Genomic DNA, 14,997 nt, shown 5'->3' on the forward strand with positions numbered 1-14,997 from the left:
GCGCGGGAGCGGGGCGCGCGCCTAAGCTGGCGGGACCGTTAGCTCTAGGCGGACGCGGACGGGCCCCGCGGGGATGGAACAGCCGCTGACGCTGGCGCCCGAGCCGGCCTCGGCGCGGAGCCGCAGGCGGCGGGAGCCCGAGTCTCCGCCGGCGCCGGTGAGTGTGAGCGGGGCGCGGGCCGGGAGACTTTCTTTGTGAAACTCCGTCGGTGCAAGCCGGGCCGGGCCTCGGCGGGGGCGGACGGGTGACTGACTTGGAGGCAGAGCCCCCCGACCCTCTCCCGCTCCTCGGGGTTCGATCCCCGCCGCGAACCACACAGGCAGACCCGGTCCGTCATCTGCCCGCCTGCCTCAGTTTCCACGGCTGTCCGTGCCTGCGCCAGGGGCTTGGAATGCCGTAGGCACCTTCGGTCCGCACCTCCTCTTCCTCGACCCCGCCCCCTCGGAGCGGGACGGGCGCGGGGCGGGGGTGGGGTGGGGTGCGGTGGGGTTGGGGACGGGGCAGAGCCCACCGTGGCTGTAGAATGCAGCTGCTGGGAGGCTCAGGTGTTGCCATCCCGGGTGGTGTTGGTAGGGAGTGGGCGTTCCGTTCCTAGAAGGCGACAAGGTGGTTGGTGCCTCATCACCGACAGATCCTGGAAAGCTTTAGGTCCACCTGGGCTTAGCAATGTTTGGGTGTGTCTGTCAGAGTGAAGGATGCTGAGCAAAATTTACTTTGCCTGGCTGGAGCAGCAGCCTTCTTTTTTTTTTTTTTTTTTTTTTTTTTTTTTTTTTTTTTTTTTTTTTCCTTCCCCTCCCAAGCCACTAACTAGCCAGGGTGTAGAAATAATCTGGAGCACGTTATTAAAATATAGGCCACACACAAGAGATGCACGCACGCACAAACTGGTTTCTCAAGGCACAAAGTTTTGACTTGGGGAGTTTGTCCAGCTGTAAAGTGTGTCATAAGCAGATAACTTGCTTTGTTTTTACTTCTGCATGGTGCCTAGCATGTAGTAGTTGTTTAGTAAATATTTGTAGAACTGAATGACCCTGGAGTTGCAACCTAGGAACCCTTGAGATACTTCAGGTGTCTTTTGAGATAAATATCTGTCAGCTTTAGTTCATATATGATTTTTCTCAGTTTCAAGGTTAACTTTTGTTACTATTCATAAGGTGATGTTCCCAGTGTGCTTTAGTAAAAAACAAGGTATATGTTGATTACTATAAAGGATCAGGTCTGTATATCCTGGCTAGATTAAAATTAATTCTGAGTGTCAGGGGTATGTCTCTATGGGTAAAGGTTCCTGCCACCATGCCCGAGCATCTGAGTTGGATCCTTGGAACCCTCACAGTAGGATAGAAAGGACTCTGGCAAGTTGTCCTTTGACCTCCTCACAGGTGTACCAACACACACGCACGCACGCACGCACGCACGCGGAGAATAAAACTTTGAATATAAAAAATGCACTATTTCTTTTCATTTGAAGACAGTCCTCTAGGATTTTTTGTTCTTCTGAGACAGGTAAACATTTACATTTTTTTTAAAAATATTTTTTATATATTTGAGTGTTTTCTTCACTCATATGTATGTGCAGCAGAGGCCAGAAGAGGGCCTTGGCTCTCAGGTTACACAAGTCGTGAACCATGAACTGGGTGCTGAGAGTGGAACTCTGACACTTTGCAAGAACAGCCGCTGCTTTTTAACCACAGAGTCATCTCTTTATCACCAATATTTGCATTTTCATCCAAGGAAATCTGAATTATTATTTATTCAGGGAATTTGGCAGTTGCTTTTTTGAAGTTTTGTTTTGTTTTTTTTTTTTCTTGCCAGTACTACAATTGCTTAATGCTATGGCTTCTTTTTCCTCCATGTAGCTCTATTTCATTTAGTTGATCTCTCTTCAATAGTGTTTTTCAGTAAATAGAGAATTCAAGTGTAAGAAAGACAGTAAGAGCTGAGATTGCATCTGGAGAAGAAAAAAAAAGAAAAATAAAATGATGTAATCTCTAAATATGTTTTGTCGGTTATATGGATTCGTTTAAAAGAACAAATTGTCTTTAGGGGTTGGGGAGACGGCTTGGTGGGCACAGTGCTTTCTATGCAAGCACAAGGACCCTGGTTCACCCCTGACTTCCCCCTAAAATTGGGCCAGTTGGTATGGACCTGTAACCCCAGAATTGGGAGTTAGGAGGTGGTGGCAACAGGTGAATCCCTGGTGCTCATTCGCCAGCCAGCCTGCCTGAAACTGGGCTTTAGGTTGAGTGAGAAAGCTCTTGAAAAACAAGGTGGAGAAAACCTGGCATGGTGACGCATATCTTTAATCCCAGCACTCAGAAGGTAGAAACAAGCAGATCTGTATGTGACTGAGGCCAGCCTGGTTTATGTAGAGAGTTCCAGGCCAGCCAGAGCTACGTAGTGTGTTGGGGTGGGGGTGAGGGTGGGGGTAGAAAGCAATTGGGGAAGAGTCCTGAAGTCTATATCTCATGGCCTCTTCAAAAACATTCACAGTGAACCTGTGCCCATACAAGCATGCAACACACATACACTAAAATAGAAAAGTTTTATTCCTGCTGAGTGTGGTGGCACACACCTTTAATGCCAGCACTTGGGAGACAGGGGTAGGAGGATCTTTGCAAGTTTGAGGACAGCCTGGTCTACATAGGAAGTTTCAGGGCAGCAGGACTACATAGAGAGACACTGTCTTTAAAACAACAACAAAACAAAACCCCCAAAACAAAAAAGAAAAGCTTTACTCTTCAATGGATACATCTGCAGCATAATTCATGAACCCAGGGCTCAGGGAACATTGTGGAAGGTGGGGACAGAAAGATTGTAAGAGCCAGAGGAAAAAGGAGTTTGTTGTGAGATTGTGTCTTTTAGAAATGTCATCGGCTAGACTTAATATGACACAAATGGTCATGCTAAAGAGAAAGGGGAAAGCTCATGAGGCCTCAACCCTAGACAAAGAACTACAGGTAGCTAAGGAATGCTGGAAGCGGGAGAAGTAGTCTTCACCAGGGACAAACACACTGATTTGTTACCCAATCCCAAATGGTAAGAACTGGAAACATACATATGAATAATATTATATGGACGGAGCAGTTGTATTTATATGTAGGAATATGTATATGTATGTTGCTACATAGCAACAACTAATGAAAAAGAGGCCATGGATTTGAAAGGGAGCAAGGAGAGGGGTGAGTGGGAGGATTGGAGGGAGGAAAGGGAAGGGGGATTGTTGCAATTATAATCTAAAAAAATATTTGAAAAGCTTATTGAAAAATAAAACTTTACTTCCAACAAGGTTAACATCTTTAGTGTTGTTAGGTTCTTTTCTCTTTGTTCTGACCACTGACTGGAAGTAACTTTAGGGAAGGTTTATGTTTGAGGGTCCAGCCGATGGCTGGGAAGGCGTAGTAGCAGGAGCATGACACAGCTGGTCACATTGTATCAGGAGGCGGGGAAATAAACACAGGGCAGCTGGTCACATTGTATCAGGAGGTGGGAGATGAACACAGGGCAACTGGTCACATTGTATCAGGAGGCGGAGAAATAAACACAGGGCAGCTGGTCACATTGTATCAGGAGGCGGAGAGATGAAGGTGGACTTAGCTCTCTTTTTGACAGTCTGAGAGGGAGCCCAGCCCATGGAGTTCACCAGCCAACTTCCTGATGGGTTTTCTCTCCTCAGAGGTGCCTTCGAAGTCACACCTGGAAGTGTGTCTTTTAGGTGATTTCAATTATAGTTGAATTGAGTTAAGAGTTTTGGGGGCTGGAGAGATGGTTCAGTGGTTAAGAGCAATGGCTGTTCTTCCAGAGGACCCAGGTTCAATTCCCAGCACCACACAACAGCTCACAACTGTCTCTAACTCCAGTTTCAGGGAATGACACCTTCGTACCAACACACATAAAATAAAGTTAAATAAAAAAAAAGAGTTTTGTAACCCAGGTGTGGTGGGTGGCACATGCCTCTGATGCCAGTGCTTGGGAGGCAGAGACAGATGGATCTCTGTGAGTTCCAGGCCAGCCTGGTCTACAGATCGAGTTCCAGGACAGGCACTAAAACTACACAGAGAAACCCTGTCTCGAAAAACAAAACAAAAAAGATTTAGTTTCATGGTTTATAATATATTGACAGAGTAGTGTGTGACCATTATTATCTCGTGTGTGTGTGTGTGTGTGTGTGTGTGTGTGTGTGTATGTAGTGTGCTTATGTATGTGTGGGTGCACACGTGTGTTTGAGGGGGTGGAGGCCAGAGGTCAATGTCCTCTATTGCTCTGCACCTCCATATATATATATGTATATTTTAAGATGTATTTACTTATGTATACAGTGTTCTGTCTGCATGTTTGCCTGCAGGCAAGAAGGGGCACCAGATCTCATTACAGATGGTTGTGAGCCACTATGTGGTTGCTGGGAATTGAACTCAGGACCTCTGGAAGAGCAGCCAGTGCTCTTAACCACTGAGCCACCTCACCAGCCCTCCCTCCTTATATTTTGAGACAGGGTTTTGTTGTGCTTGGAGCACACTGTTTTTGGCTAGCTAGTTCAGGCTGGCCAGCAAGCTCCTGAGAGCTGCCTGTCTCTGTGTCCCTTCTCTAGTGCTAGGATTGTAGATGTCTCCTGACCAACTTCTGAATCCTCTTACTGGCTCTGTCTTTAAATTGTGTGTGTGTGTGTGTGTGTGTGTGTGTGTGTAGATATCTGTGGTAGCCAGAGGTGTTGAACCCCCCTGGATGTGGAGTTATAGACTGTAGTGAGCCACCTGATGTGGGTTCTGGGAACTGAACTCGGGTCCTCTGGAAAAGCAGCAAATACTCTTAAGGAAGATAAATAAATGTCCGAAAACAAGTGTAAAGTATGTAACTTGTTGGTTGTTGGGGATACGGATGCAATATAATGTGATTCTGCATTACTGGTGCTAAGCTGAAAAAGACTGATGTACATGAGAGCGGAGGAGGATGTGGAGAATCGTCTCATATCACTGGCATGAAAAGTGACCCATGGACTTTGAAGACAGTTTGACAGTTCAGTAGTTGTGGCTCTAACAAAAGTTTGTATAAATGTTCATAGCTTGTTTGGTGATAGCTGAAAAGTGACAGCACTGTTCATGAACTAACTGCTGGATGGTTAACGTTGAACACTCGTACTGTGGAATCTTCTGCAAGTACTGATCAGTTCATGACCCATTGGATGGCCTTTGAACATGCTCTGAATGAAAGGAACTAACCTTAAAGGTCCTGCTAACTGTCGGTGTGAAAGCTCAGCGTAGGCAGAGCCACCAGGAGCAGATCTTGAGATTTGACGTCTTGGTATGCCACATAAACTGGTTTGGTTCAAGCAGTCCTCTTGCCTCAGCCTCAAGAGGAACTGTGACTACTGGTGTGCAGCACCACTCCCTACTTATTTGTCTTTCTTTTTTCAGTTTTCATGTGTTCGTGTGTGCTATGCATGTGTGTATGCATGTTTTTTCATATGTGTGGGCACATATGCATGTGTGTGTGTAGAAGCCTAAGGTTGATGTCAGAAATCATCCTCAACCATTTTACTTTATCCAGTGAGGCAGGGTTTCTCAACGCATAGCTTGCTAGCCAGCTTGTGGAGATACCCTCTCTGCACATTCCCATGCTGGAATTATAGGTGGGCTGCTATACCCACCTGGCATTCATGTAGGTTTCTGAAGACCCCGACTCAGTATTCTTGTTTATGCAGTAAACTTTCTCCCCATTCCTGCCATTTAGTTTTAAAAGTATACAACTTGGGGCTGGAAAGATGGCTCAACATTTAAGAACACTTGCTGATTTTCTAGATGACCTGAGTTGGGTTTCGGTCACCCACATGGGGGCTCACTGCTGTCTGTAATTTTAGTTTTAGGGGATCCAGTGTCCTCTTTTGGGTTCTGTGTGCACCAGGCACTTATGTGGTTTACATTATACAATCACACAAACACTCATAAACAAAAATTAATAAAATAAAAGAGTCCCCAATTGAGCCAGGCATAGTGGTTTTTTTTTTAAAGATTTATTTATTTATTATGTATACAGTGTTCTGCCTGCATGTGTGCCTGCAGGCCAGAAGAGGGCGCCAGATCTCAATACAGATAGTTGTGAGCCACCATGTGGTCGCTGGGAATTGAACTCAGGACCTCTGGAAGAGCAGCCAGTGCTCTTAACCTCTGAGCCATCCCTCCAGCCCCAGGCATAGTGATTTTATGCCTATAGTCCCATATTTTGTGAGCTGAGGCAGGAGAATTACTGTGAATTTGAGGCCAGGCTGGAAAATTTAATATCAGGCTGGAAAGATGGTTCAGCAGTTAAAAGCACTTGCTGCTTTTCCAGAGGACTAAAGTTCAATTCCCAGCACCCACATGGCAGCTCACAACCTTCTGTATCTCTGATTCTAGAGTATCCATTGCCCTCTTCTGGACTCCATGGGCACTATATACACCATGCATGGTCATACATACAGGCAAAATATCCGTATACATAACATAAAAATGAATAAAAAGGAATAACTTAGTGAGTGGAAAGTGACTTCAAGTGATTTAGAAAATGATGGTCAAGGTGCAAAGGCAACCTGTGTGTGTGTGTGTGTGTGTGTGTGTGTGTACGTGTACATGCATGGGCACACGTGTGTCTATATGTGTGGATGTGTGTATATATATCTGTGATGTATGTGTTTGTGTGTGTGTGTTTATATGTTGTTCGTGGTTGTGCATGTGGAAGCCAGAGGTTGGTGTTGGGTGTCTTATTTTATTTTTGTTTACTTTTAGACAGGGTTATCTTAGTCAGTGTTTTATTTCTCTGAAGAGACACTGCAACTCTTATAAAAAGAAAGCATTTTCCAGGTGATAGTGGCACACACCTTTAGTCCCAGTGTGGGAGCCCACAGAGGTTTCCTAGTGAGATCTGAGCTTGCTTTACCCAGCAGTGCTGCATAAGGGGATGGATTGACCATGTGTGTGGTTACCAGGTGTTTTACACTTGGATGTGCGGTATGCTTTGATCTAGTAAGGGGAGGTCTTTTGTCCTGCCCCTTGGCATTCCTATAAAAAGCCCTTTTGAAGAGACAGAAGGGGCTAGTGGATTTTGATCCAGGTCATTCTGAAGCTATCCTGTGTTTCTGTCTGTCTCATCTCCGCTATCTTTCTACCTACTAATTCCTTATGCCCTCTCCTCCTCATAGGATCGTGACAGTTGGCTATTGAAAACTTAATCAGTGGTGACTCCAGATTGCAGCTGCTGTCCTGGATGTGTTGCTCTTACTTGACATAGTAACACACCTGCTGGGACATGGGGTACAGTCACTGATCTAACAGATGCCTTTTTGTCAATGCCTGCCATGAGGACCACAGAAGCAGTTTGCGTTCAGCTGTTGAGGCCAGCAGTACACATTTACTGTTTTACATCAAGGAATATTAATGCCCTAGCCCTGTGCCATGACTTAGTTTGAAGGGATCTTGATCATCTGTCTTTCCCACAAAATGTCATGGTGTCTACTGTATTGATGACATTATGCTGATTGGGTCAAGTGAACAGGAAGTAGTGGTATAGAAGAAACTCAAAGCAATAGAATTGATGTTATAAAGGGTTTGTTAATGGATTGGCTTAGGAGACATAAAATCATACAAGGTAGAATTTAGTTAGGGGGTGCTACCCCCCAATACCTCATAGGGCTCACAGATTTGAATGATTGTTTACCAGACAGTGGCACTATTAGTAGGGGTGGCCTTGTTGGTAGAAGTGTGTTACTGGGAGTGAGTTTTGAGGTTTCTCAGAAACCTGCTTAAGCCAGGCCCAGTGTCTCTCCCTGCTGCCTGCCAATCTGCATGTAGAACTCCTGGCTCTTTCACCATCACCATTTCTGCCTGTCTGCTGCCATGCGTCCTGCCATGATAAGAATGGACTAAACCTCTGGACCCGGAGCCCACCCCAATTAAATATTTTCCTTTATAAGAATTGCTGTGGTCTCTTCACAGCAATAGAACATTGACTAAGATAGAAGTTGATATCAGGGACTAGGGTATTGCTATGACAGGCCTGACTGTGTTTCTTGGTGGAATGTGGACTTTGGGACTTTGGATTAAGAAAACAGTTGACCACTTTAAATGGGGCTAAATGGGCCATGCTAATAGGAGCAGGGAAGACAGTGTTGCTGGGAACAATGTAGATTTTGATGGCCAAATCAAGAGGTTTTAGAGGAGAAGAATATTAGTAGATGGCCTAGAGATGTTCCTGTGTTATATTGGTGAAGAATGTGGCTGTTTTCTGCCCTTGTCCAAAAAATCTGTCTGGGGCTAAATTGAAGAGTTTTGGATTAACAGCATTGACCAGGAGATTTCAAAACAGCCTATTATTGACTATGTCATGTGGTATTAGTGACCAGTCTTATGCAGATCTATAATGAAAAGGAACAAGCTGTGTAGATGTAAGTCTTATTAAATTAGAAACACAGAGCCAAATGCAGAGTTAAAAGCCCAAGAGGTCAGAGCAGTAGCTAAGAGCTAAGACTAAAACCACCTTCTTACACCCGCCCCCACTGCCACTGTTGTCCTTCCCCTCAGAAAGAGAGCTACTTCCTGTGTATCTGTCTTTTTATTGACTTTCTGTTCTACCTTCTCATTGGTTGTAAACCCAACCACATGACCTCCTCATCACTGCCTGTCTATACAGACCCCCAGGTCTTCTATGGTTGGTATTGAGATTAAAGGCATGTGTCTCCATGCTGGTGGTGTCCTTGAACACACAGAGATCTGCCTGTCATGTGATTGGGATTAAGGGCATATGCTACCACTGCCAGACTTCTGCTATGGCTTGCCATTAGCTCTGACCCCTAGGCAACTTTATTTATTAACATATAAATAAAATCACATTTCATCACAAATAAAATATCACCATAAAGCTGAACAGGAAAAATACAAAATGTAGAGTTTGAGGAGAAAAGGCACACAGGAAGTATAATAAAGCTGAGTGCTGTGTTCAAGGAGATAAACCGATAATGAAAAGCCAGTTGCTAAATGGAATAAAGGGAGTGGTGACCTAAGAGCAGGATCTCATCCAGCTAAGTTTCCAGCTTGTGAAAAGGAATTAAAGAAAAACTTAATCAGTGAAGGAAACCATTGAAAGCAGAAAGCTGATACAGATGTGTTGGGGAATATTATTTTAAGGTGTGTTACTTTTGTTTATGTTGCATTTTTTTTTAACTCTGTGAAGCTTTGTTACTGTGCCTGTCTAAAACACCTGATGGTCTAATAAAGAGCTGAAAGGCCAATAGTGAGGAGAGAGAAATAGGCAGGGCTGGCAGGCAGAGAGAATATACAGAAGGAGCAATCTGGGAGAAGGAGGAGGACTCCAGGGACCAGTCACCTAGCTACATTATCAAGCCATGGAGTAAGAGTAAGATTTACAGAAGTAAGAGAACTGGAAAATCCCAGAGGCAAAAGGTAGATGGAATACTTTAAAGATAAGAAAAGCTGACAAGAAACAAGCCAAGCTAAGGCCGAGCATTTATAATTAAGAATAAGCCTCCATGTGTGATTTATTTGAGAGCTGGGTGGTGGGCCCCCCAAAAGAGCAAAAATAACCAACAAAGATATAATTGAACAAGGGGGGGGCAATCCATTATCAAATGATCATAGTATCATGTGCTAGCAGGCCTAAGCCAGTCCTGAGGGCACAAGCAAGTTACATGAAGATGCCCAAATGCCTATGGTTTCTGTTCCAGTTGCAATGCCGTCTACTTCTGAGCATGCAGCTATGGCCTCATGGGGTATGGTATGCTGTGTGATCAGTTGACTGAGTAACATAAAACTAGTAGGATTTCTTTACTGTTGGTTCTGTACTGTCTTAGTCACTTTGATTCCTGTGACAAAGCATAGTAACTAAGGCAACTTATAGAAGAAAACATTTCATTTGGGACTCATGGTTCCAGAGGGTTAGAATCTATGACCATCATGGTGGGATGCATGGCAGCAGTAGGTAGGCATGGCAGTGGAGCAGCAGCTGAGAGCTTACGTCATCCATAAGCATGAGGTAGAGAGAGAACTTACTGGGAATGGCATGGGCTTTTGAAACCTTAAGGCCCACCCCCAGTGACAAACCTCCTCCAACAAAGCCACACCTCCTAATCCTTCCCAAAGAGTTCCACCAACTGGATACCAAGCATTTACATGTATGAGCCTATGGGAACCATTCTCCATCAAACCACCACATGTACACTGCAAGCATCATCTGGAAGTGGACAGATGCAGAATTATAGCCCTTTTCTGAGACAATCGTGAAAGACTGCAGAGAAGGGAAATCTTTATAGTGGGCAGAACTTTGGGCAGTGCACGTAGTTGTACATTCTGCTTGGAAGGAGAAATTGAAAAAAAAAAAAAAAGGAAGGAGAAATGGCCAGTTCTGTGATTATTTACTGATTCATGGGCTGTAGCCAATGGTTTGGCTGTGGCCAGGGACTTGGAAAGATCATGATTGGAATTTGGTGAGAAAAACTTTTGAGGAAGAAGTTTGTGGCTAGATCTCTTCAAATGGGCAAAGGATGTGAAGATACTTGTGTCCCATGTAAATGTTCATTGAAATGTGACTTCAGCAGAGGAGTAGTTCAGTAATCAAGTAGATAGGATAACATGTTCTGTGGACAGTCAGCCTCTTCCATGGCTGTCCCTCCTATTGCCCAGTAGATCCTTGAACAGAGTAGCCATGATGATGCAGTGATGAGGCAGTGATGAAGGTTATGGATGGGCTGGACAACATGGTCTTCTACTCACCAAGGCTGATGTAGCTACAGCTGTTGCTGAGTGCCAGATCTGCCAACATCAGAGGCCAACACTGGGCCCCAGTATGGCCCCCTTCCTAGGGGTGAGTAGCCAGTGACCTGGTGGCAGGTTGATTATATTAAAGCACTTCCTTTGTGGACAGGAAGAAGTTGTCTCTGATATGACTCTTTACCTCCCTGACTCTAACAACTCCACTAAAAGACCTGTTGACTTGATGAATCAGTTTACTCAGCTATCAGGATGCAAAGTTGCCCTACAAAGACCAGTAGCATTTCTGTATACCAATTATGAACTAGCTAAGAAAGACATCAGGGAAATAATTCTGTTCATAGAAACCTCAAAAAAGAAAAGAAAAATAGAAAAAAAAATGACCTAGTCTAAGCCTATCTTAGCCAAGGATGTAAAAGACCTTTCTAGGGAAAATTATAAGCACTAAAGAAAGAAATTATTGTTGTTGAAATCTAACTTTAAGGCATGGTGGTCTGATAAGATACAGGAGGTTATTGCAATGTTTTTGTATCTGTTGAGATTTGCTTTGTGACCAAGCATGTGGTCAATTTTTGAGAAGGTTCCATGGGGTGCTGAGAAGAAGGTATATTCTTTTGTGCTAGGATGGAATGTTCTGTAGATATCTATTAAGTCCATTTGAGTCATAACATCTGTTAGGTCCTTTATTTCTTTGTTAAGTTTCAGTCTGGTAGATCTGTCTTTTGGTGAGAGCGATGTGTTGAAATCTCCCACTACTAATGTGTGGGGTTTGATGTGCGATTTAAGCTTTAGTAATGTTTCTTTTATAAATGTGGATGCCTTTGTATTTGGGGCATAAATGTTCAGAATCAAGACTTCATCTTGGTGGATTTTTCCTGTGATAAATATGTAATGTCCATCCTGATCTCTTTCAGTTGATTTTAGTTTGAAGTCTATTTTATTAGATAATAGGATAGCTACACCAGCTTGCTTCTTAGGTCCATTTGATTGGAAAGCCTTTTCCCAGCCCTTTACTCTGAGGTAGTATCTGTCTTTGAAGTTAAGATGTGTTTCTTGTATGCAGCAGAAGGATGGATCCTGTTTTCTTATCCATTCTGTTAGTCTGTGTCTTTTTATAGGTGAGTTGAGACCATTGCTATTGATGGATATTAATGACTAGTGATTGTTAATTCCTGTTATTTTTTTGTGGTAGTGTTGCGTTTTTCTTCTTTGGTATTTGTTGTTGTGGGATTATCTATTGCTTGAGTTTTCATGGGTGTGTTTAGCTTCTTTAGATTTGGATTTTTCCTTTTAGTGCTTTCTGTGGCCAAATTAACAAAAAAGCAGAGAGAGAGAGAGAGAGAGAGAGAGAGAGAGAGAGAGAGAGAGAGAGGGAATCCAAATTAACAAAATCAGAAATGAAAAGGGAGACATAACAACAGACTACGAGGAAATCCAGAGAATCATCAGGTCATACTTCAAAAACCTGTACTCCACAAAATTGGAAAATCTGGAAGAAATGGACAATTTTCTGGATAGATATCACACACCAAAGTTAAATCAAGACCAGATAAACTATTAATAGACCAATAACCCCTAAAGAAATAGAAACAGTCATCAAAAGTCTCCCAACCAAAAAAATCCCAGGACCAGATGGTTTCAATGCAGAATTCTACCAGATTTTTAAAGAAGAACTAATTTCAATACTCTTCAAATTGTTCCACACAATAGAAACAGAAGGAACACTACCAAACTCTTTTTATGAGGCCACAATTACCCTGATACTCAAACCACACAAAGATGCAACAAAGAAAGAGAATTACAGACCAATCTCCCTCATGAACATTGATGCAAAAATACTCAACAAAATATTGGCAAACCGAATCCAAGAACACATCAAAAAATTATCCACCATGACCAAGTAGGTTTCATCCCAGGGATGCAAGGATGGTTCAACATATGAAAATCTGTCAATGTAATACACCATATAAACAAACTGAAAGAAAAAACCACATGATCATCTCATTAGATGCCGAAAAAGCCTTTGACAAAATCCAACACCCCTTCATGATAAAGGTCTTAGAGAGATCAGGAATGCAAGGAACCTTCCTAAACATAATAAACATAATAAAATATTAAAAAAATTACAACAAGCCAACAGCCACCATCAAATTAAATGAAGAGAAACTCAAAGCGATTCCACTAAAGTCAGGAACAAGACAAGGCTGTCCACTCTCCCCATATTTATTCAATATAGTACTTGAAGTTCTAGCTAGAGCAATAAGACAACAAAAGGAGATCAAGGGGGTAGAAATTGGAAAGGAAGAAGTCAAACTTTCACTATTTGCAAATGATATGATAGTATACATAAGTGGCCCCCAAAATTCTACCAGGGAACTCCTACAGCTGATAAACACCTTCAGTAAAGTAGCAGGATACAAGATCAACTCAAAAAAAAATAAGTAGCCCTCCTATACACAAATGATAAAAGGGCTGAGAAAGAAGTCAGAGAAACATCACCCTTTACAATAGCCACAAATAATATGAAATACCTTGGGATAACACTAACTAAACAAGTGAAAGATCTGTTTGATAAGAACTTTAAATCTCCAAAGAAGGAAATTGAAGAAGATATCAGAAAATGGAAGGATCTCCCATGCTCATGGATAGATAGGATTAACATAGTAAAAATGGCAATCTTACCAAAAGCAATCTACAGATTCAATGCAATCCCCATCAAAATCCCAACACAATTCTTCACAGACTTGGAAAGAAAAATACTCAACTTTATATGGAAAAAGAAAAGACCCAGGATAGCTAAAAGAATCCTGTATAATAAAGCAACCTCTGGAGACATCACCATCCCTGACCTCAAGCTCTACTATAAAGCTATGGTAATAAAAACAGCTTGTTATTGGCATAAAAACCAACATGCAGACCAATGGAATTGAATTGAAGACCCTGACATTAATCCATGCACATATGAACACCTGATTTTTGACAAAGAAGCCAAAACTATACAATGGAAAAATGAAAGTATCTTCAACAAATGGTGCTGGCATAACTGGATGTCAATATGTAAAAGATTACAAATAGATCCATATCTGTCACCATGCACAAAACTTAAGTCCAAGTGGATCAAAGACCTCAACATAAATCCAATTACAGTAAACTTAATAGAAGAGAAAGTGCACATTGGCACAGGAAATCACTTCCTAAATATAACACCAGCAGCACAGACACTGAACACAACAATTAAGAAATGGGACCTCTTGAAACTGAAAAGCTTTTGTAGGGCAAAAGACACGGTCAATAAGACAAAAACAAAACAAAAACAAAACAAAACAAAAAAACAACAAAAAAAAACCCCAAAAAACAAACAACAACAAAAAAAAACCCAGCCTGCAGAATGGGAAAAGACCTTCACCAACCCCATATCTGACAGAGGACTGATCTCCAAAGTATATAAAGAACTCAAGAAACTAGACATCAAAATACTGAACAATCCAATTAAAAAATGGGCTAAAGAGCTAAACAGAGAATTCTCAAAAGAAGAATCACAAATGGCTGAAAGACATTTAAAGAAATGCTCAACATCCTTAATCATCAGAGAAATGCAAATCAAAAATGACTCTGAGGTACCACCTTACACCTGTCAGAATGGCTATGATCAAAAACACTAATGACAGTCTATGTTGGAGAGGATGTGGAGCAAAGGGAACACTCCTCCACTGTTGGTGGGAGTGCAAACTCGTACAACCACTGTGGAAATCAGTATGGCGGTTTCTCAGAAAATTGGGAGTCGATCTACCTCAAGACCCAGCCATAACAATCTTGGGCATATATTCAAGGAATGCTCAATCATACCACAAAGATACATGCTCAACTACGTTCATAGCAGCACTATTTGTAATAGCCAGAACCTGGAAACAGCCTAGATGCCCATCAACTGAAGAATGGATTAAGAAAATGTGGTACATATACACATTGGAGTACAACTCAGCCGAGAAAAACAATGACAGCATGAAATTTGCAGGCAAATGGATGGAACTAGAAAATATCCTGAGTGAGGTAACCCAGACTCAGAAGGACAAAAACATGGTATGTACTCGCTCATAAATAGTTAATAGATATAAAGCAAAGAACAATCAGACTGCAACCCATAGAACCAGGGAGGCTATATAGCAGGGGGGACCCTAGGATGACTGTGGCTTAGAATAAGTTTTGGTTTTACTCAGTTACTGGACAAGCCTCAATGAAACATTTCAC

General features: G+C 42.5%; 1 protein-coding gene across 1 annotated transcript in view; it reads left to right on the plus strand.

Moving 5' to 3' along the window:
* LOC131898536 (tetratricopeptide repeat protein 28-like) overlaps positions 1-14,997 on the plus strand; it is a 52,543-nt gene continuing 37,546 nt past the window's right edge. Inside the window, exon 1 of the mRNA XM_059249726.1 lies at positions 1-157. Coding sequence (XP_059105709.1) covers positions 74-157 — 84 coding nt within the window. The 5' untranslated portion in view covers positions 1-73. The remainder of the gene's footprint in view (positions 158-14,997) is intronic.

Source organism: Peromyscus eremicus, chromosome 23 (genome assembly GCF_949786415.1).
Source record: "Peromyscus eremicus chromosome 23, PerEre_H2_v1, whole genome shotgun sequence".
NCBI classification, from domain to species: Eukaryota; Metazoa; Chordata; class Mammalia; order Rodentia; family Cricetidae; genus Peromyscus; species Peromyscus eremicus.